The following is a 21,345-nucleotide window of genomic DNA, read 5'->3' on the forward strand; positions in this document are numbered from 1 at the left end:
AAAGGTTTACAGTTAAAATGAATCATTTTTCATTGACATGCCTATAGTGTAATCATAACATTTGCACGCTTTAACGCTATGTTTATATATAGCGCTAATGATGTCAAAGTCTTATTTCACTAGTGAAATATTGTTTCTAATAAATGGCTTTACTAGACTCCTGTGCTGTGGTTTATGTGATAAATATATATTTGCTTTTAATTATTCTAAGCCTGTGGAAGAGATTTTACCAATGTAACCAGTGCCGATTAAATTCAGCCAGCACGTTCATGCCATCTGCTCATGGTCTGTTCTGTTTACCATTGAGTCAGTACATGTTTTGCATTATTTTGTAAAAATGATGAATGGTTTTGTCCAGATTGAAAAGTGAACAAGTTCATTTAAGTTATTTAGTAATGTCAGGGTTAATAAACCTCAAGATAATCATGGGAGAGGTCACATTCATAAGCTTTATAGCTTTCTGCCCAATCCCAAAATGTACTTTGTAAATTATTGTTCACTTGTTAATTGTTTTGTTGAACAAATATGTTTAAACCAAGATAATCATGATTTGTGAGAATTATAGAATTTCAAATCACTTTTTTTTCTACAAATTGCAATTGCTTATTTCTTTTCTTATGAATATTTTAAATTTGTTAACTGAGAGATGCTTGTGCATCTGTAAAGGTATCATGCGACATGGGAATCAAACTTGCTATCTGTAAAGTGCTCTCAACCAGTGAGCCAAGATCTGAGGTTGTATTTATAGTAATCCATGTGATCCATTAACTTTTGTTCATTTTTTATCATCTCTTTCCATTGTAAATTTAAAGCTCATTTAATTGAGTGCAAAAACTGTTATTTCCCCATGATTCTTTTGATTTTTTATGAGATAATTTTCTTTAAATTCATCATCATATATATAGACATTTTTTAATAGAATTTTCCATAAATGTCAATTTTACCATGATTTGCTTGTTATAAAGTTTAAATTTTGTTCATTTTTGTTATTTCAGGACCTTTACCAGAAATTTTTAGATGGTGAAGACATCTCAAAAATACCAAAAGAACAAGATCCATTCTGGGAACCAACCGAAGATGTTTTGATCGGCTCAGCCAATGTTTTCTTGCAATCACTTTCATACGCACTCGACTTTGATGACAAAATAACAATCACAGACTATAAGGGCCAGGAGGAAGGATTTATTAAGGTGCACGTGACCCCGTGTCAGAAAGACGGCAAACAGTTGGAGGAGGATGCATTTGTGGACGACCCACATGAACTGCTGGAAAAACCTTATCACTTTAAGGTCAGTTTTGTCCAAAATGATAAATAATTTTCCAGAAATTGGAAACTTGACCTGATCAAATGGGAATTATTTTCCGATTTGTTTTTAGTGTAACTGTAATTGATCTTGGACATCGAGTCGTATGTTCATTTTGTTTCTCTCCCCCCTGACTCAGAAATCATATGGGATTCAGTAGTTGGTCACTTGTGGAAAAATTGGTAATTACTGGTATCCAAGTAAGCCCATTAAATAGACAGACCACCAAGATAGGACCAAAAATATGTTAATGTCATCGAGCGAATCAAACTAAAAAGTGATAGAAGTGTTCTTCTGTTAGATCAGACTATGTTTTGCTAAAAATTTAAAAAAAGATGAATGATGATACGTTTCTTTGATCATTTTAGGTAACAGTGGGAAGTGCGGAAGTTTACAAGACACGTTTTTCTAAAGGAATTCAAGTGAAATATCGTGTATATAAAGACGAGAAATTAACAGAGACTCCATTAATGAAAAATACTCTCAAACCCAATATCAAACATTCTAAAGTGTTTACCTTTGGTAAAGTAACAAAAGAGCATTTAGAGTTTTTCGAATCTGGATGTATTACGTTCCTGGTGTATGGTACCCAGGAGGATGCTACGCCGGATCCTAAACTCCTAAAATATTCAACAAAAGTAAGTATTTAAGTATGGTAAAATATCTGTAGAGCATGAGCATTACATGAAATGTATTAAAAGTCTCCTTGCACTTGTTTTTATAATAAAGAATTCAACTAGAGCTTAACTTATCTTTAGGCTTACATGAAATGTATCCAAAGTCCACTGAAACCTGTTTTTATAATAAGGAATTTTACAGGAGCTTAACTAAATATTATTAGGCTAACAATAAATGTATCAAAAATCCACTTGCACTTGATATTATAATAAGGAATTCAAAAGGAGCTTAACTTTATCTTTAGGAATTGAGACAAATGGACCAGGGTGAAGCGCCATCTAGTGTTAATATGGCAAGACGGAACACACATTTTGCCCTAGAAACAGCATCTGATCAGTCCCACTTGAAAACTGAGGTTTTATTATTACAAAGAAAATATGAAAGACTGGCTTCAAAGGAAAAAAGGATGCAGGTAAAATTTTACATATAAAATGGATTTTATATACTAGTAACAAACATTAAATCTAACATATGATGCACAAAGATAACCATGACTTAATAATGAAAACAGTTTGATTTTGATTGTCTCCCTTGCATTACAAAAAAAAGAATGATCCTATGACACATGCAATATGAAGTTATCTCCCTTTTGTTACTTTTCTATTTTTGTCACATGGAACATTCTCACTTACATTACATATGGATAACTTTTTACAAGGATTTTTTTTCTGAATATGAAAACAGGTTAAATCAACAACTTAGATACATGCACAGTTACCTTGATGAAAGATAGTAATTTGTGTTTTTGTGTTGCGTTTTCTTTTTGTTAATTAGAGAAACAAGATTTTGATACATTTTTAGCTTGATTATTTGAAGAATAGGGAGAGCTACTGTATTCACCCTAGTACTGTTGTCAGTGTTGGCGTCACACTTTGGTTAAGTTTTTGTGTGCAAGTTGGTATTTCTGAAACTTGTACCTAAAAGGAATGGCTTGAAACTTAACACACTTTTTTAAGTGCATAATAGGAGGTCACTATCCAAGGCCTGTAACCCTAACTTGGATTTTGACATAATTATGATCCTTTTGGAACATATAAAATTCTACTTTATGCATGCTCTCCAGGCCTCGACACTAACTTTTTTATCAGGTGGTAAGCCGGACCACTAGATTTGAAATTAAGGTGGTCCTTCCAGAAGTCAAGTGGTCATGCAATTATTATTATTATATCAGTTTACTGTAAGTTTAGAAAAAAGTATGCTTAAAATTGATGACAAAGATGTATTATTAAGCTTTAAAGAAAACAGACATTTTAGATATATATTTTTATCTGAGAGCAAGTTAGTAGGTATTCTGTCGTGAAGTTATTTGTTGTTGTTTTTTTCATAGCTCATTCAAAAATACACAACAGGGCTCTCATTTGTGTTAACTTATATATTGAAGTGATTTCTGTCTCAACTCAAGTTAGGGAATAGTGAAACCATTTGTGTCTGGGTTTTTTTCTTAATGTTATTCCAATATACATTGCTGATACGTGGTACGTCTTATAATCATGATAATTACATGTATCTTTTATAGATTAACAATTTAATAAAAACTAATAAATTATCTTAAAACAAGGAAATATCTAAAGGATAAAAAATAAAAACAACTTTATATATAACTATAGTTTAGCTTATTTTTCTCACAGATTTATTATGAATACAGAATTTTTACCGCCCCTTGCTTGTTTGTTGATATTTATTTTTTACATTGAGTATTTTTAACCTTTTATCAAAAATTTAAAAAAAAAGTAATTTTAACTCTGGAAGAAATGGATCTCTTAGCGTTAAAAAGTTAAAATAAAGCAAATAACTTGATGTATTTCTCAAGTTCCTTTAGTTTGCTGCTATTATTCATGTATATGAAATTGAAAGTTCATACGGTATCCCATACAATATCATAATTACCATCGTCGGATACCCACGTGTGATTAACATGTAACATAACATAAATGTTAAAGGTTCCACCGTGGTAATCCGACGATGCATCATTACAAGCATCATTTGAATGCAATTTGTACCTAGCTTAATATCACAAATTCTTAACTCTTTTAACTTGCATAGACAAAATTTTAGCGACTTAAAATGAAAGTTATTGATGATTTAAGACCTTCTTTAACTTATCAGATTAATCTATTAATGAACCATATACATGTTCATAGGACAAATGGTTTTAAACAAAATATATATAACATGTTTTTGACCAAATCGCCATTCTCCCAAATGAGCCTTGCACAAACCAGAAAATTCAAGTGGTCCGACGGACCAGTGCATTTTAAGATTAGGTGGTCCTTGCCAAAATCAGGTGGTCTCGGACCAACGGTCGAGGCCTGCTCTCATTTTACTATCAGGCAAATTTTCCATTGTCTAGGGTCTAGTTTTACTATCAAGTACTGAAAAATAGTCAAGCACTTGCAGTCCTACCGACAGCTCTTGTTTGATTGGCTATTAATTTGAGCAACAACTAATTTAATTTACAATTTTCAGGACATCTGTAAAGAATGGGACAAGAAGCCCGAGTCAGAGAAACAGTTTGAACCATTTTACCGTGCCGTATCTGCTGTGGCAAATAGCACTGGCACACGTCTTAAAACACGTGTACATCTCTTAAACCAGGTAAATCATTGTGTTAACTTTAACTCTGCACTTGCATTTAAAATTATTTACTGTAAATTATGCATTAGATTTTTTTCTAAAAAGAAAGCAAACTTTGATAAAGAAAATGCTAAAATAATCATGATGTTTATGAGAACTGATTGTGATTATCATATTGATGCTATATTTAGCTGTGAAGATTGCGTTTATTTATAATTATGTTAATGATATAATTATAATACTGATATATTGTTTTGGTTTCCTTTAACAGGGACAATAGCAGTTTATGTTTTGAGGAAAAGATTATGAAGATTTTTTCTACATGTACAGTCATAGTATTTCAGATCCTTTTTTTAGAAAGCATTCCAGAAATAAGGAGAGAATACTCTGACAGATGTTTGATGCAGAAAAAACAGATTTTTATTAGTTAATTTTTGTCATCTTTTTATCTCTATCCATGTTTATTTCAGTTTTTCAGCTATGTGTTAAGTTACGAGTTATTTTACACAAAACGTAAAACAATTAACTTGATATGTTAATTTTATGATATTATTTGCAGGTTTTATATTCTATCTGTAATTTTCAGTTTGTGTCTTGTTTCAAAGCTCTGAAAGCCTGACTTTGTTTGAAGTTTTATCTGTTATGATTTTAGATGCTGAGACATTTGTTTAACGTTCCATCTGTTATGTTTTTAGATGCTGCGACTGTCGCGTAAAACTTCACAGCAGTCTTTAAATAAACCTTTAATACCACCCATAGAAAGTTCTCAGTCCATATCAGAACAAACAAATGTAAGACACATGTGCAAAGATTTGTGGCGTTAACACTATGCTTTGTTATTAACAAACTCACAGATAACCGAGGGGCGAGAATATTGTCATAACTATGTGATGTGTTCTTTTTGAAGTATTTTACGATGGAATTGTAGATGCATATCTTAATGGTCACAAAATAATAATGGTGTTCAGTGTATATGTGTGTGTGTGACGTGAAAGCTTCAGCTGTTTTCTTAATGCTTTAATTTCTGCACTCATTGTGTCAATGATATAAACTCACACACGCATATTTTGTCATTCTGTGTTATAATTTGATCTCTTCTGTGTAATTGTTAATTTCCAAAATTTCTTCTAGTCTTCACTTAAGTTATCAAAAATGAATAATCAATATAATACTTAAAACTTGGCATTTGAAATCATAATTTTGAGGTTTTTGACTGACATTTACGCCACACTTATGTATCAATTTAAGTTAGCCATTTCTATAATTGATAATTGCCTAGCTGTAGACCAATATCTAGTATATTCTTCATAAATCTGTAAAAAATGTCCATTTTGGCCACCCTACTGACTCTCTGATGACATAAATTGAAGGGTCATGGTTGACAGAGTAGATGCAAGCATAGCATTTACACATGGTAATGTTGTAAAATAATGGAAAGATTAAACGAGACTTACCTTAGGAAGTTGAAGTTTGATCGATATTTTATCAACCGCAATCACTTTTGGGATCACACAGAGAGAGGAAGCTGGCTTATCAGCAACACTGGTCAGTCTTTAGAGCCATCATCAGATCATGTCAAGTTTTTAAACATGATCTAGTGATGATAATGCATAAAGAATCAAACATATTTAACAGGGTGGGCAATTGGGTGGGTGTGTGATCCCAAAAGTGATTGCGGTTGATAAAATATCGATCAAACTTCAACTTCCTAAGGTAAGTCTCGTTTAATCTTTCCATTTTATCAACCGCATATCCCTTTTGGGGCCTCACACAGAGATTTTAGAGTTGATTCTTTAGTGCATTTAAAATTATTCAATTTTTCCTATCAATGAAAGGTAAAATTAAAAGAACTATATATGTTGTTGTTATTGTTTTTAATCTAACATCTAAGTAAGTTCTAACAATTCATATTTTCTAATCTAACTAAACATTTAATTATTACTGTTCTATGTAAAGCAAAGAAAATTGTGTTGTTATAAACATATTAGAATAACTAAGTCTTGATTCAGATTGTCAAAGTTCTTTGCTCAGTAAGATATATTTTAACACAATCATTTTTTTACTTGTTTGTATTGCCTCTTGTACTGTTTTTTCCTGAATGGTTTTATTGTAAAACTTGGCAAATGTTTCTGCCCCCTTCCATCCAGCTGTTTTTAGCGATTGTTGTTAGAGGCACCCCACGTAGTCTAGCCGCTGATGTTGAAGCCGCTCTGGTACTATGTGGCCCATATTTATTATTAATTCCTGCCTTTATTAAAATGTGTTTTACCCAACGTGAAATTGTTTGATGTGATACTGCTTTGTGTGGTTTTTGAGTGCTGATCAATAATTTTGTTTCATTTTGTCTTAAAGGTTTTGTCCTGCGGATGTATTCTTCTAAAGTGTTTACAATGCAAATTGAAGGAATGGCTTCATATTTTTGAAGCACAATATTCTGAAGGTGATTGCCAGGTTTTGTTTGTTTCAATATATGGTTTGACGGAATAATGACACTGTCACCTTGAAATTCAATGTCATTTAGCTCTAACAGGTGTAACGTTTGACATCTTTGTGCTGTTAAAAGTAAATAAATGACCGATAGTTTACATGATAATTGGAGAAGAGTTGTGTTCTGTAAACTTTCAATGTATTTGAAGACAATGTCTACATCCCATATTGTGGTGTATTTTGGCAGACTAGGTCGTTCTGCAAAAATGCCGGTCATGAATCGTTTTATTAAGTTGTTATCGCTGAAATCTAAATTGCTGCATATTTTTGTCAAATTATTAATAGCAGCTCTTGCAGTTTGAAATGCAGAGTATTTTAAACCTTGTTTATGTAATGTCAAAAAGAATTCTAGAACGGAATTACAGAGGGCCGAACGGGATTGATACGTCCCCACAAAAAGCAAACCATTTTTTAATATATGTGTTGTATTGTTTCTTGGTTGAATCTCGCCATGAGTGTAAAATGATATTGATTGCATCTGTAGGTACTCCCTGTTTTTTGAGGGATTGCCTGATAACCTGAAAAGAACCTAGTCTCATCTTTTTGAGCGGATGAAGCTTGTTTGGTTTGTGTGGTGTAGGTGAAGAATGTTTTGAGGTTGTGGCAGAAGGTAACAATTTCCGCTGATCAGTCTTGTCAGGGATGGCCACCAAACTTGTGTTGGCCAAATGGGGCATATCATAATTGCCTCGGTTTCGTCTTCTGCTATTTTCTTTAGTATTTTTGGTATTAGACTGAAAGGAGAGAATATGTAATAAAGATCATCAATCCAATTTAATGTAAATGCATCTGTTGCAATACTGTTTGTTTCAGGTAAATAAGAAACATATTTTTCTAACTTATGATTAAGTCTAGAAGCAAACAGATCTACTGACATATTTGGATACTGTTCTTTAACTTTGTCAAAAATGTGTGTTTTCAGTGTCCATTCCAAGTCATCATTGAACTTCCTTGACAGCTTATCTGCTTCATTGTTTTCAGTTCCTGCTACATGTGCTGCACTTAAAAATATATTTTTATCTATGCACCACATCCAAATTTCTCGGGCCAGATTATTTAATTCATCAGTTTTACCGCCAAATTTATTAACATAAGCACAGCTTGTGCTATTGTCCATGTAAATTCTGATATGACACTGAGTAGTGTCTTTACATAATGAAGTTAGCGCTAACTGACATGCTTTCAATTCTAAAATATTTATATGCAAGTTTTGTTCTGCCAAAGACCACTGACCATTTGTTGTAGCATTTGTGGTTTTATTTATAGCCCCATATCCTTTTTTCGAGGCATCAGAATAAATTACAAATTTAGGCTGTCCATGAGACACAAGCTTTTTGCTTGTTCGTAAATTTCTTATCCACCAATTTATTGTTGGTTTGACTGTTTCTGGAAGTTTCATGAAGTTATTAAAATTCCCTTTGGCCCTTTTAATACATTTGTCTTTGACCTTTTCTAGAGGCTTATAGAATAAAGGGGCAGTTTCAACACCTGGTTCAGCCGCTACCATTTTTCCTATAAGTTTAGCAAAAAGGCGGATTGTTAAAAACCTTTTTGAAAGAACAGAACCGCAAAGACTTATCAACTCTTCTTGCCTTTCTGGGGTTAACCTTACAGACATTGTTTCAGAACACAATATAAATCCTAAAAAATGTTATTTGTTTACATGGTATCAAAACTGATTTTATTGGATGAACTGTCAGTCCTAATGAATCCATGAGTTTTTTAACTGTGTCTGAGACATTTTTTCTGGCATTCAGCAAACGTAGATGCTTGTAGACAAGAATCATCTATGTACGCTGAACTAATATGACCTTTCCCTCTGAGAGAAGCAAATACAGGTTTCATGACTTTAGTAAAAACCCTTGGGGATGTGGTTAAACCCATAACTAAAGCGGTAAAATTGGTATTTTTGACCATTATGAATAAACCTGAAGTATTTTCTGTCTTGCATTCGAATAGGGATGGAGTAAAATGCTTCAGAAAGATCTACAGATGCGAAAAAACAATCTTTTCGCATGGAGTTGATTGCATGTTGTAATGTTTCCATTTTAAAGTGAATATTTTCCATTAAAGCTATCGTTAAATTGTTTAAGATTAAGAATAATTCTAATTTTACCATCTTTTTTCGGTCTAATAAAAATGTTTGAAATAAATTCATCTCTTTGTGTTATATTATCTACTTTTTCAATTATGTTGCAATTAAGAAATCTGTTTAATTCACACTCAATTAAATTTTGCTCCGACACATTAAATGATAATGCTTTTGGAATTGTATGTTGAAAGGGTGTTTCGGCCAATTCTACGTGATAACCTGTTATAGTTTGAAGTATCCACTTATCATTTGTAAGTGATTTCCAGTTTAAATAATAATTTCTTGTTTTTCCTGCAACAAAATTGTCAGTGGTATTTGTCAGATTTGATATGTTGTTATTTACATTTATTTTTTGTGATGTCTCGTTGTCTGTTGTGCTTTCTTTTGTTGGAAGGCCTGCCCATATGGTCTTGGTTGATGTTGATTTCGGTTTGTGCATCTGAGGTTTTTTGTAATAGGTCCCTTGATGATTTCGATTGTGTTGAGGGACTTGTCGTCTGCCTAAAAAAGAAGTCTTCTTAGCGCTGTAAGACGTGATATGTTGGTGCTTTTTCACCTACAACTTTCAGGTCCTCCTTCAGTGTGTCGCCAAATAAAAGAGTTGCAGACGTCTTTGACTTTGCACACATGGCTTTATATGCTGGTTGGATATCCTTCAATAGTTTGTCTTTTCTGGCTTTGTTGGTCGAAGATATAGTATAAACCAACATCTTGAAGCTGTCCCCGACCAAGTCTTTTACCTGTTTCCTGTCATAGTTGTCAGCTTCTTGGATAACGTCCAGTGCTCTGATCATTGGAAACCAGGCAGGCTGACATATCACTCACTGCTCTTTGCATTTTTGCATCAATTGCTTTGGTCAAAGTTGGGAGGTCCCTCCATATAAAAGGCTCTATCCCAGGGGTCTGCAGTTGATCTGTATTGACTGGTCTTCGATGTTTTTTCCTTGAGGTCTTTCAACCTCTTTTCATCAATTTCTGCTCGCAGTGATTTGTTTACAATTTTGCTTAACCTTTCCGAGACTGGGCCACCCGTAACTTCCTTTTCTTCAAATAGTTCCTCTAATTCTTGAAGTAATTCGGAATCTTTAGTGTCGTTTTGTTTCGGTGATGACAAGAAATCGTCTACATTTTCATTATCAGAGTCATCTTCATCTGAACTGATGGAAGTGTGGGATGACTTATTTCTCTTGTTTGCTCTTTGGTAGCTTGTCTCTTCCGCTGGCCTTTTTGAATTTGAGTAAGTTTGAATAGAATCAGATTCTTCATCATTTTCAGTGGGTATATTTATTTCTGGATGGCCAGAACTTGTGCCCTGTCCAGTTTTCATTTTGTGACTTTATAGTCTCCATGTCGGACTTTAATTGTTCTACGGGTGTTTACAACACTGTTTATTTTCTTGCTCTGGGCAGATAATTCTGCCATAGTTTTTCTGAAAGTTTTGTAAGATTTGCTCCCCTTTTTCTACAAAGTTGACCATTTTTTCATTTCCCTGCTTTGGGCCCCTTTCTTTTCCTCCGCAATTTACGTCATTTCCGCCCACGAGCGAATTTTCTGAACTATCTGTACTCATGTCTGTATGGCTATCTGGAAATTGAACATAATCATATTTCAGTTACAATTTTTTGACCATAAATAGATCGGTCCATTAAAATACCTGCCAAAGATCGATGGAGATATAGATCTACGTATTCTCAAATTTTTTTTTAAAGATCGGTGAAAATACCGAAATACCGATTATGTAACTTTTCGTAATTATGTAACTTTTCGTAAATTTGAAAACATTCCGTTTTACGCAATAGTGCTTGGTATCGTAAACCAGTCTGCTCTGTACTATCGAACTTGAGTACGAATGCAATAAAAGACTTTGCTCACAATGACGAGCATTCAAGAGTACATGAATGAAAAGTTACAGAAATAAGTTTCTGTTTCATGTGGTATACATGTGCGTTATGCAAATTTTTCTGAAGTATGCAAACTCGATGTAATTCATCGGTGCAACGATATATGTATGTTTCGTACTAAATTTTTTCGTTCTGCCGTACGGCAATGTAGCACTAAGGCCGCGCATAAATGTTCCGTTAAGGAAAGCGCAAACATACTTTGCATCCTTTGTCTATGTGATATAAATAATGGCGCCTGAAATTAGGTCAACCATTTTCCGAGAATATCGGTTAAGTTTTTCATTGCATTATAATTTTCCTGAAAATGAAGTACAACATTTTAAAACAAACTTTTCTTACCAAATAAATCTGAATATCTATCGTCCTATTATCTAAATATACACTAATATTTTAACTTTTTATGTCTGACTCGTTAATATAAGACTTCACAGTGTTAATGATAAATCTGCACTGACCAGTGTTGCTGATAAGCCAGCTTCCTCTCTCTGTGTGAGGCCCCAAAAGGGATATGCGGTTGATAAAATGAATGTACAATAGCTTCAATGGAAAACTCCAAGTTTGCCTTACCCAGCAAAATTTATACTGTTTGCAAATTTTGACTAAGCCTCACAAAATCGGGTCCAGGATTTTTTTTACTAGAAGGAGTCTTAAAAATTTTGACAAGAGTTAATGCATATTCCGAAGGGAGATTGACATATTATTAGTTTTCCAGAGAGGGTCAATAGTCTTGTCAAATTTTTGCTGTTTTTTACTAGTTTTAGCTCTCTTTTGCTAAATATTAAAGTGAGCTGATATCCAAATATCCCCAACACCCTCCAGTCCTCCCTCAAGATTAAATGAAATTCAACATGCAGATGATGAAAATGGGGAATTTAAAAATTCAGGAAAATCTGCACAATCATAAGGGCAGAGATAAAATTGGCAAATTTAAATAAGGTTATGAAGGGAATAAATGGAATTGTTTAGCATATACATGATGAGATAAATGTACAGATAAATGTACCGAACATAATGAACTGGTTTCAGATTCTACAGCAACAGAAGAGATCTATGGATAAAAATGTAAGATTATGTTAGAACATCTGTACTGACTATGTCCTCTTTCATCAATGTCTTATCCTTTAACCTAGGCTATTTACAGGTTACACACATGAACTAACATAATTATAAAAATTAATTCTCTGGGAAAAGTCTGAGTTTGATGTGGTATCTATAAACCTTTTTTGGACTATTAATTTCTTAACAATTGTTAATCCAGCATTTCATGAATTTTAGGGATACTTTTCCTTATATTATAAATATTCCGGAATATATTTAGGTCTTGTACAAGGTTTCTATATACCTTTGTGATGCAGTGTTATAGGAATTCTGTAAGAATGTTTGGTCTTAAGTTTATATTTGGTAAAGGTGATGTAGGTAGTCATAACAAAAACCTTGACATTTTTAGCTCTTGACTTAATTATCAATGGCTCGATCATCACTAATTACTTTGTGTCCATACTATTAAATTATATCATGACAGTCACAATTTAGCTTTATTTTCAAATGTCAATTAGTTAGCCTTTATGTGGCAGAGCGGTTAAGATCTTAGTCTCTGAAACCAATTGTCCCTAACTCCTCAGGGTTTGAATCTTGTTACAGACATTAAGTGTTATCATGTGTGTCTCTTTCAGCTTAATTACAAAGCGCTAGTTGCTTAATCAGGTTCCTTAACTATGTGTGTCTGAGAAAAAAAATGAAATGCAAACCTTAAGAGGTATTTTGGACCTAAACAGGGTATTTTGACCTTGACTGGTAATTTGGACCTAAACAGGTAGTTTGGACCTTAACTGTTTATTTCAACCTTAATGGGTTTTTTACATGAACAGGTTATTTGGATCTTAACAGGTAGTCAGACCTAAACAGGTTATTCATGGATCTTAAGAGGTAATTTGGACTTTAACTGGTAATTTCAACCTTAATGGATAATTTGACCTTAACTAGTAATTTTGACCTTTAAAGGTAATTTGGACCTTAAATAACATGAAATTTGGGGTTGGGTGCATCTGGAGCAATTACTAATGGGCAATATTGAATAATAGGATAGTGGTCTTGTGACAAAATCATTTTGTCATGAGAAAAAAAAAAACATGTGAAGGAAGAATTTAATCTGTTTTTCTTGTTTTCTGTTTTTATAAACTCAGGTTTCCTAAGCATTTGCCAACGAGAACAAGTTACTTCCTTCTTGCTATTCCTGTAACATTCGCAGCTCTACATTTTGTTCCGTGTAGATAAGCCTCTGAAAAGATGTATCGGCCATTTTTTATTTCTTGATAAGCAAGATTACTAAGATATGCTAAAACCTGTTCTCAAATCTTGTTGAGATAAGCTCCATAATGATTTTCAAGTTTCATTAATGCTGGAAAAAACCAAAACAACAACTTAGGACTGTTTTTTTTGCCATTAAGATAAGTGTAGTTAATTGACTTGTTACATGAAAGATATGAAGATTTTATTGACAAAACATTTCAGGAATTAATATTATCATGATATATTTTTTTAATGAAGAGAAAAAGTTATTTTCAAGGAAGGGTAGAACCGTTGTAATTCTCAACTAAAAGTAATGTCAAACATGTGAAAAGTAATGTCAAACATGTGTTAAAATTTACCACCTTCAAATAAAGATCACTCTGTAAATAAAGGTCACTCCTTGACTCCCTTTGAATTGATTAATCAAACAGAACATAAAAACCTTCAAATAAAGACCACTTGTCTGTTATAGGTCATGTTTTGTATTTCCATAGTATGGCATTTGTTTAGTCAGGTTTGACTGTAATTACTAGAGAAATTACAGCTAACAGACTTTTGTGCTTATTTAGTTACTGGCTGTTACATGTAACAAGTACTGATGGCGTACGTGACAGAATGTAAAAAAAGTTTTGAAATTTGCCTCTAAAATTTAAATATTCACCAGACTTGAAAACAGTGCTAGCTTTTTTCTTTCTTTAATTAGTGTTAAGGGATTGACTGAATCAGGAAATGGCAAACAAACTTCCCTCATTAACACACCTACTACATAGACAGAACAAAACAGAACATACTTTTGTACTTTTAGAAGACTTATTACAAATTTACAATGAAATATATGGATTTGAACAAGAAAATTAATATGACAGAGTATTTCCGACAATACAATCAATGCCTGTTATTATTAGAACAAGCTGTCTTACCTGAGGAAAGACATTTAAAATGACACCATCAAATGAGTAAAGAAATTTGCAAAAAAAAATCAAACTTAAAATTAATTACAATAATATTTCTATGAATCATTTTAGTTCATAACAGAAAGATGAAATACATCAGAAAAAAAAATCACACCATAGCTGGGATTCTAACTTTCCACCACAGCTCACATTAAACAAAGTAAGAGTACTCTAGACCACTCAGTTACCATTTTGGTTTCTAAATCAGATATCATTTAGGATTTTTCAAAAAATCGAGGAGCATGCATGCATCCAGGACAGGCCCTGGAATCTTATGAACACTTTAAATTTGTAGGGAAAGAAAGATGCAAATGTATCAGAAAAATGTCTGGCTTCACTGGATTTGGAACTCACATTCTCACCCACTTTTAAATTTAGTAACAATGATTTTGACCATTGAGCTAATTTCAATATTACTCTGTGGCACATGGGCACTTGCGGAAGTGGTTGTTTAGTTGTTAAGGTGTCAGTCTGTCACTCAACCCAGAGATCATGGGTTTGAGCCCTAATCTGGTCACAACCATGTTTCTTCATACTGATCGGTTCCAGGAAGCGGACTCGAAAGTGATAAATACAAGTCGCAAGAACTTGTTTCACAATCAAGCTTAAATTAATTTGTTGAAATAACGAAGAAGAAAAAAATTATCAGATAAAATGATTTTAATAAATTTTATTTAGCTCATTGTCTCAAACCAATAATAAAAAAGCTATTCTGATGAAGCACAATAGTTATTTTTTTAATTCTTCTTGGATTGAAGGCTTACATTAATATTAGTTACATATAATTCTCTGGCATCTTTTCTGACTGTGTTCCTTTCTTTCCTTGTACATGCATTTTGATTTTTTTTTCGTTACTTGAAATATTTTTTTTTCAAGTATTTTCTCATATCTCTTACTAAACAATGAGTTGGATTGTTATGGTTGTATTATAAGTTCTGGGATAATGATAATAAGTTTGATTGTGCTTTAGTGAAGTTTATACATGTATATTTATGTAGTAGCTTAAGGTTTTTAGCATAGATGTTTTTATAATTTTGAGGGGACCGGTACACGCAGAAGACACACTTGTGTAATATGGTTACCTGTGGTATTTTAAAGTTTACATAAATGACAAACTTTATATACAAGAAAATGTGTTAATACATGTATGAAGTTTTAGCCTGTACATTCTTTTTAATAAATTTTCATGAATTAAGACCACCATCAGGAGTGGACCAAAGTGGTCTTAATAGAGGGGTGGTCTTAATTCCAGGTTGGTCTTTAAAATAGGAATTCTACTGTATTTGGATGGAAAGAAAAATCTGCTTAGAACTGCTTGGTGGCGGAATCTTGCAGCTGGTTTTCTATATCCATAATCTGTTAATAACTGCTACATGTAAAATCTCCTTTGCTATAGTACTGCTTATTTGTGGTAATTTATAATTTATTTAATCCTTTAATGTTTAGCTAAATCAATAAGTTCTGTATGAATTTCAGGGGCGTTTATTGGTATGTAATAATATTGATAGGGACAAATTTTTATTGTTGTTAAATATACCTTAGTTCCTATATTAGATAGTTTAATATTGTCGACTATCAAAACCTGAGATAAATTTGTTAATACTAAATTGATGAAAATGTCATATAATTATGTGTACACGAATTGTCTGTCTAGAGATTTTTTTATAATCATTAAACAGTGGAATAAAAACTAAATATTCCCACTTATATCTTAATTGTGTTTATAAATGATATCACAGTTATCAGACGAGGAATGATGAATACAATAGGCTTTAAGTTTGCTTTTTTTAAAGTCCAAAAAAAAAAATTTGAAATTTGCATCAAAAAATTTGAAAAATTGGAAAAAAATTGTTTTTGAATCGATCAGCTTCTTTTGTTGTTTACCTTTTCATTGAAAAATAAAAATGAGTTTAGTGAATAATTACGTACATACATTGTAGAAGAGTAATCCTGGCAGTTTCTTACATGTTTATTTACTAAAGAAAGAAGACATTCATTTGTATACACATGAAATATTACTCTATTAAACATACCCAATCCAAACCTGCTTTTAGTTTTCATACATGTTAACTGACTATACTTACTGTACATTTATCCAAGTTAATGATATCTTTTAATATTTCTTTTTTACTGTTTGTAATACACAGTTTATCTATGATAACAATAATCAGTGTATGTATAAAAATGTTTATCACATAAACCTCGGCTCTGTGGTGTTACAAACCAATTTAATAAAAACGATATAACACTTGTTGTAGCATCAGTTGCATGTTATATACAGAAAGTGTTATATTAAGCGCGCTAAATTGTTAGCATTACACTATGATCGGCTTTTCAACGTAAAGAGACTTTTTTTTAAATTTGAACCTTAAATATTCTTATTTTAAATATGTGATAAATAGAATATTATATTTGTGTAGATTCAATACTAAATCTATTAAACTTGTTAAATAAAACAATATTATGCCTGCCAGATTGAGGCTAGCGTAATATAATTTTATTCAACTCGTTCAATAAATTTAGTATAAAATCTACACTCATTCAATTTCCTCTATATATATTATTATGAAAGCTCATATGAGCCGCGTCATGACAAAACCAACATAGTGCGTTTGCGACCAGCATGGATCCAGACCAGCCTGCGCATCCGGGCAGTCTGATCAGGATCCATGCTGTTCGCTATCAGTTTCTTTAATTGTTATAGGGTCTGTTAGCGAACAGCATGGATCCTGATCAGACTGCGCAGATGCGCAGGCTGGTCTGGATCCATGCTGGTCGCAAACCCATTATGTTGGTTTTGTCGTGACGCGGCTCATATAATTTAATTTCCATCGTACAAGATATGATTATCGTATTATTGTTGTCATAGAACTGTTGTATTACTGTACCATATATCATTTACTGTAATGTAGTTATCCGCATAACCGGACATTTTGTTTTTTACCACTAATACATCCTCCCGTTTTTATTATTCTCACTAGATTTTGAAAGCAGAGAAATTTCTACAGGAGAGAAAAAGTGAAGGAAAATCTGTAAGACACCTCACATTATGTGAACAAAAAATATTGGTGGTTGATTTGTTTAGAAATGGATAGTTTAGAAATGATCGAACAAAAGTCCTTAAAATCAATCTAATTATGTGCTAAAAATTTGCACATAATCATTTGCATGACATATCTTTTAGGCCTGATGTAATTTTATAAAACCAACAACAAAAAACAAAAAAACTCATAAAACTTTACGTTAAAATGATAATTTTTTTGTTTGCTTTTTTTTTCCAACAATTCTTAATCATTTTGCAGCTTCTTCAATTTTATTCAATGAAAGTTATATATAAAAATAGAATCATTTGATTCCTTACTATTAAAAGACCATCTTAATTATTCTTTGGTAACTAGCTTAATATTTAAAATTAAGGCACATTGGTTTTGACCTTGAAAATGGAATACGATTCTCTTTTTCTAAACTATCCTTTAACACATGTATATTTATCCGTTTTATCCATGTATATATCGGACCATGACTTAGTACTTGGATATAACGGATAAACTGTGTGAAATAGTTCTTCTGGAAATGGTATAATTATTTAGCATGCAAAACTATGGTGGCAGCCACAACATATATAAACACTGCATGGATCTTATTTATCAGAAGACAGTTAATCAATGTAATTATGTCTTACATTCAAGGTTATAATTATATAACATGATGCGTTTATCATTTATGTCGCTGTAAATACAGCATATTCTGCAATTTTCTCCAAAGATCTAATACGGTAAGCATTTATATCACGGGTATTTTCTTAAAAAGAGCGAAATTTAAAATCCATTGCAATATAACTATATAAATCTATATATACATCTTATATAGATGTTAAATTAGCAACTATATTACCAGGATGTCTTATATAAAGATCAAAATTAAATACATTTCAGTATGACCAGTTTTATCTATAATATGACCATAAGGATGTCATTTATAAATTCAGTTAGCATGCAGGTAGACCCTAAAGGAGTAATAAACATCTTTGTCAGCTCTGCACTAATCATGTGAATATCAAATTTTATAAAGTTACATTTGCTTGTCTAATATCATATGACAGTACAGTATTATATGACCTGTTTATATGGAATATAACAAACTATATATACAAGTATACATGTATACTGGCATAATAATTTCCAAAATCGTAATCTTAGTCTATTACCTAGATCTCTGTATTGCTATATATACCATTATCATCAAGTAGGAAATAAATGTGCTCATACTGCAAAATCATTATTTTTCGTGGGGCACTAATTTTCGTGGTTTTCCTGGATGTACATGTAGGTCAATACATGAATTTAAGACCCAACGAAATTTCATTTCATCTGCTATAACATTATTTTGCATCACATTATTTACATTCTACCTTTTGAAAAAATAACCCATGAATACATTCTTTGTGACACAACAACGAAATTTCATGTCTACGAAATTAAGTGAATTCACAGTAAATGGTTAAGCTTATAGCTCACATTTTGCTGTAGAGTTGTTATTTCTTGTAGAAAATAAACTGATGCTGTGTCTGGAATTAATAGACTTATTTTCAGCTGTTATATAAGTAATGTTGAACTGTGTTTTTCTTTTAGACTAAAATAATTATTGTTTAACACAAAGTGCATGCCTGTTAAAAGTTTGCTTGGTTTTATGAAGCGCAGTATCTGCAGTTACGTTCTATAGTTACAATAGTGAAATAAGAGTGTCATAAAAGTATTTAGCTATTAAAATAACATACAGTAGTTTTAACTACATTTTTATTGGCTATACAGATGAAAATAATCAAAGGTCTTGTTTCGGGCTTTTTATGGTTATGGAAATATTAGAGCAACAAACTATATAATCTATATAATATAAACTATATCTTAAAGCTTGCATCCTTTAGTAAGCTTTGGTAAAGACTTCAGGTTGTCAAATTTCTTGTTACCCTAATCAGGCAATTGTTTAAACTTTCCTTCTATTTATAGATATAGAACAGATTTGAAAGAAATACTGAATGATAAAAGAATTACTTATTCTTTTATACTTATAGAGTTCTTAACTCTTTACCTCATATATACGCGAAACAACGCACTTTCGACCCCCCCCCCTTTTTTTTTAGGCTCGAACTAGTGAAAAAATGTCCTATTTGGGCCCCAAACACAAGTTTTTCGTTTGAGAAATGTTGCTTAAAAAAGTGAGCACTTTTTCGGTGCCGCCCCCCATCCAAAAGATACATCAGGGGGTTGCTAGAAGGGGGATGTGCCCCCTTCTGTTTGGGGGGTTTGAAGGGGGGCGGAGTCCCCCTCATCGCCAAGAAAATTTTGGACTTGTGAGAGGCTTAAAATGACCCCAGGTCGATCATAAGGTAACGTGTAACCAACGATGAAAAGCCTTTGACTCTATCTCAATCCCTTGTGAAGTTTCAGCACTTTGAGATAAATTTTGATGGAAAAAATCAAGGCAAAATAGTGATTTTTGGTAATTTTGAGATGTCCCCTCATTGCCATGGTAACAGGAAATTTAAGACTGAGCATGTCGTTACAAAACAATGGTCCAGTCAACATTTGTTCTAAGTTTGATTAGTATTGAAGCATTTTTCATAGTTTCATAGCAGTTTGAACTTGTAAGAGGAGGCTTTTCCAGTGAAAATGGCCATTTTTCACAATATGCTCATGGGGGAAAGGGTTAAAGTACTTATATGATTAAGAATTAAGGAGTTTTCAAGAAATAGTGTAAAGTATTAGTTTAGGTAAAATTGTTCGTGATCTTTTGTTTTTTATTAGCTTATAAGTTAGGTAGGAGTCTTGAGCTAAAGGTACTAAAAGGGAAGTGGGCAGTAAATTTTTACCTTCCTTTGCTGCAGGTTAGTCATATAAATTTGCCCATGTCCATAATATTATGTCATGCTATCTGTAGACTCACGAAACATTGACATGTTGGGGCATCAGTGTTCTATGGACACATTTCTAGTATTTACATTTTTTTAGCCGGACTTTTTTTCAATGTGTAAACCGTTTATTTGTTTGGTTATAGAAAAAGTAAAAAAGTTGAGCGTTGCCCCCGCCTGGTGGTGGCTCTTGCTTGAATTTTCATATCACAATGTATTTTGTATTAATTTTTATTACAAGTAGACAGGTGTATAAGTGTTTGAGCTGACCGTCACAAAGCCGAATGATGATTAGCACAGCAGGTTGTGTGTTGTAGAAAAATTAACAAATTAATATAAGGTAATTCGCTTAAAGTCCTAATATTTTTGGTTTGGACACATTATTGCTTGCAGAAGGAAAACGAGAAAAACAGGAGAATGTCGCGGGTTGAAGAGGATCTGATTAGTCTGTATGTGTTCGGTGAGGACGAGGGTGAACTCCATACTGAGGCCGAACAAAATGGCGGAGTTGTTCAGTATGAGAAAGTGAAACATCATCACCATAAAGATATACAACTTGTTCGTTCACATTCCTTTACAAATGTAAGCAAGTTGATTATGATTGGTTGTCCTTGAACCCTCTATGCTTTTTTGGCGTTTGTCTGTTGTGCTGCTTTTAGTCTAGAAAAGCATTGTTTTTGTTTGTCAGAAAACAATGACTTTTTTGCCATTATGTGTTTTGATATATGACACAAGAGCAAGTTTTGTAGATAAGACTCTGGCTATGAATCTTTGCTTAAATTAAGTTCTAGGATGCCTTATTCTCTGTCTGCATTTAGATTCACCTAAACCAGGGCAACTGGAAAAAATATAGAGGGTTATATTAATCTCCGAAGCAGGCTATTTGTTATTGCTCTAAAGCAATAACTTCTCTTTTTGTTTAAAACTGAACACACTACAATTTAGAGACAATTTAATTGAAATGAAATTGGTAACAGTATTTATAATAATATAAAAATTATAATTATGATCTGTATGTCTAATATGAAGTGCAGTCATATATCTTTTACTACTATGGATATGTTTGGTATCATTAAGCATATTAATACAAAAATATGATCACATATTATCTGGGTCACATATGTAACAGTCTTAAATGAACACATTATGTCATGAACTG

At 32.5% G+C, this 21,345-nt stretch overlaps 1 protein-coding gene across 1 annotated transcript in view; it reads left to right on the top strand.

Moving 5' to 3' along the window:
* Positions 1 to 20,768, top strand: part of LOC132750442 (kinesin-like protein KIF28) — a gene marked incomplete at its 3' end in the record, with an annotated part of 61,457 nt that extends 40,689 nt beyond the window's left edge. The window contains 5 exon segments of the mRNA XM_060740431.1: positions 996 to 1,289; positions 1,673 to 1,942; positions 2,227 to 2,394; positions 4,449 to 4,577; positions 20,580 to 20,768. Coding sequence (XP_060596414.1) covers positions 996 to 1,289; positions 1,673 to 1,942; positions 2,227 to 2,394; positions 4,449 to 4,577; positions 20,580 to 20,768 — 1,050 coding nt within the window.
* Between the last annotated feature and the right edge of the window lie 577 nt (positions 20,769 to 21,345).

This window comes from Ruditapes philippinarum, unplaced genomic scaffold, assembly GCF_026571515.1.
Source record: "Ruditapes philippinarum isolate M1 unplaced genomic scaffold, ASM2657151v2 ctg397_1_1_1_1, whole genome shotgun sequence".
Classification (NCBI taxonomy): Eukaryota; Metazoa; Mollusca; class Bivalvia; order Venerida; family Veneridae; genus Ruditapes; species Ruditapes philippinarum.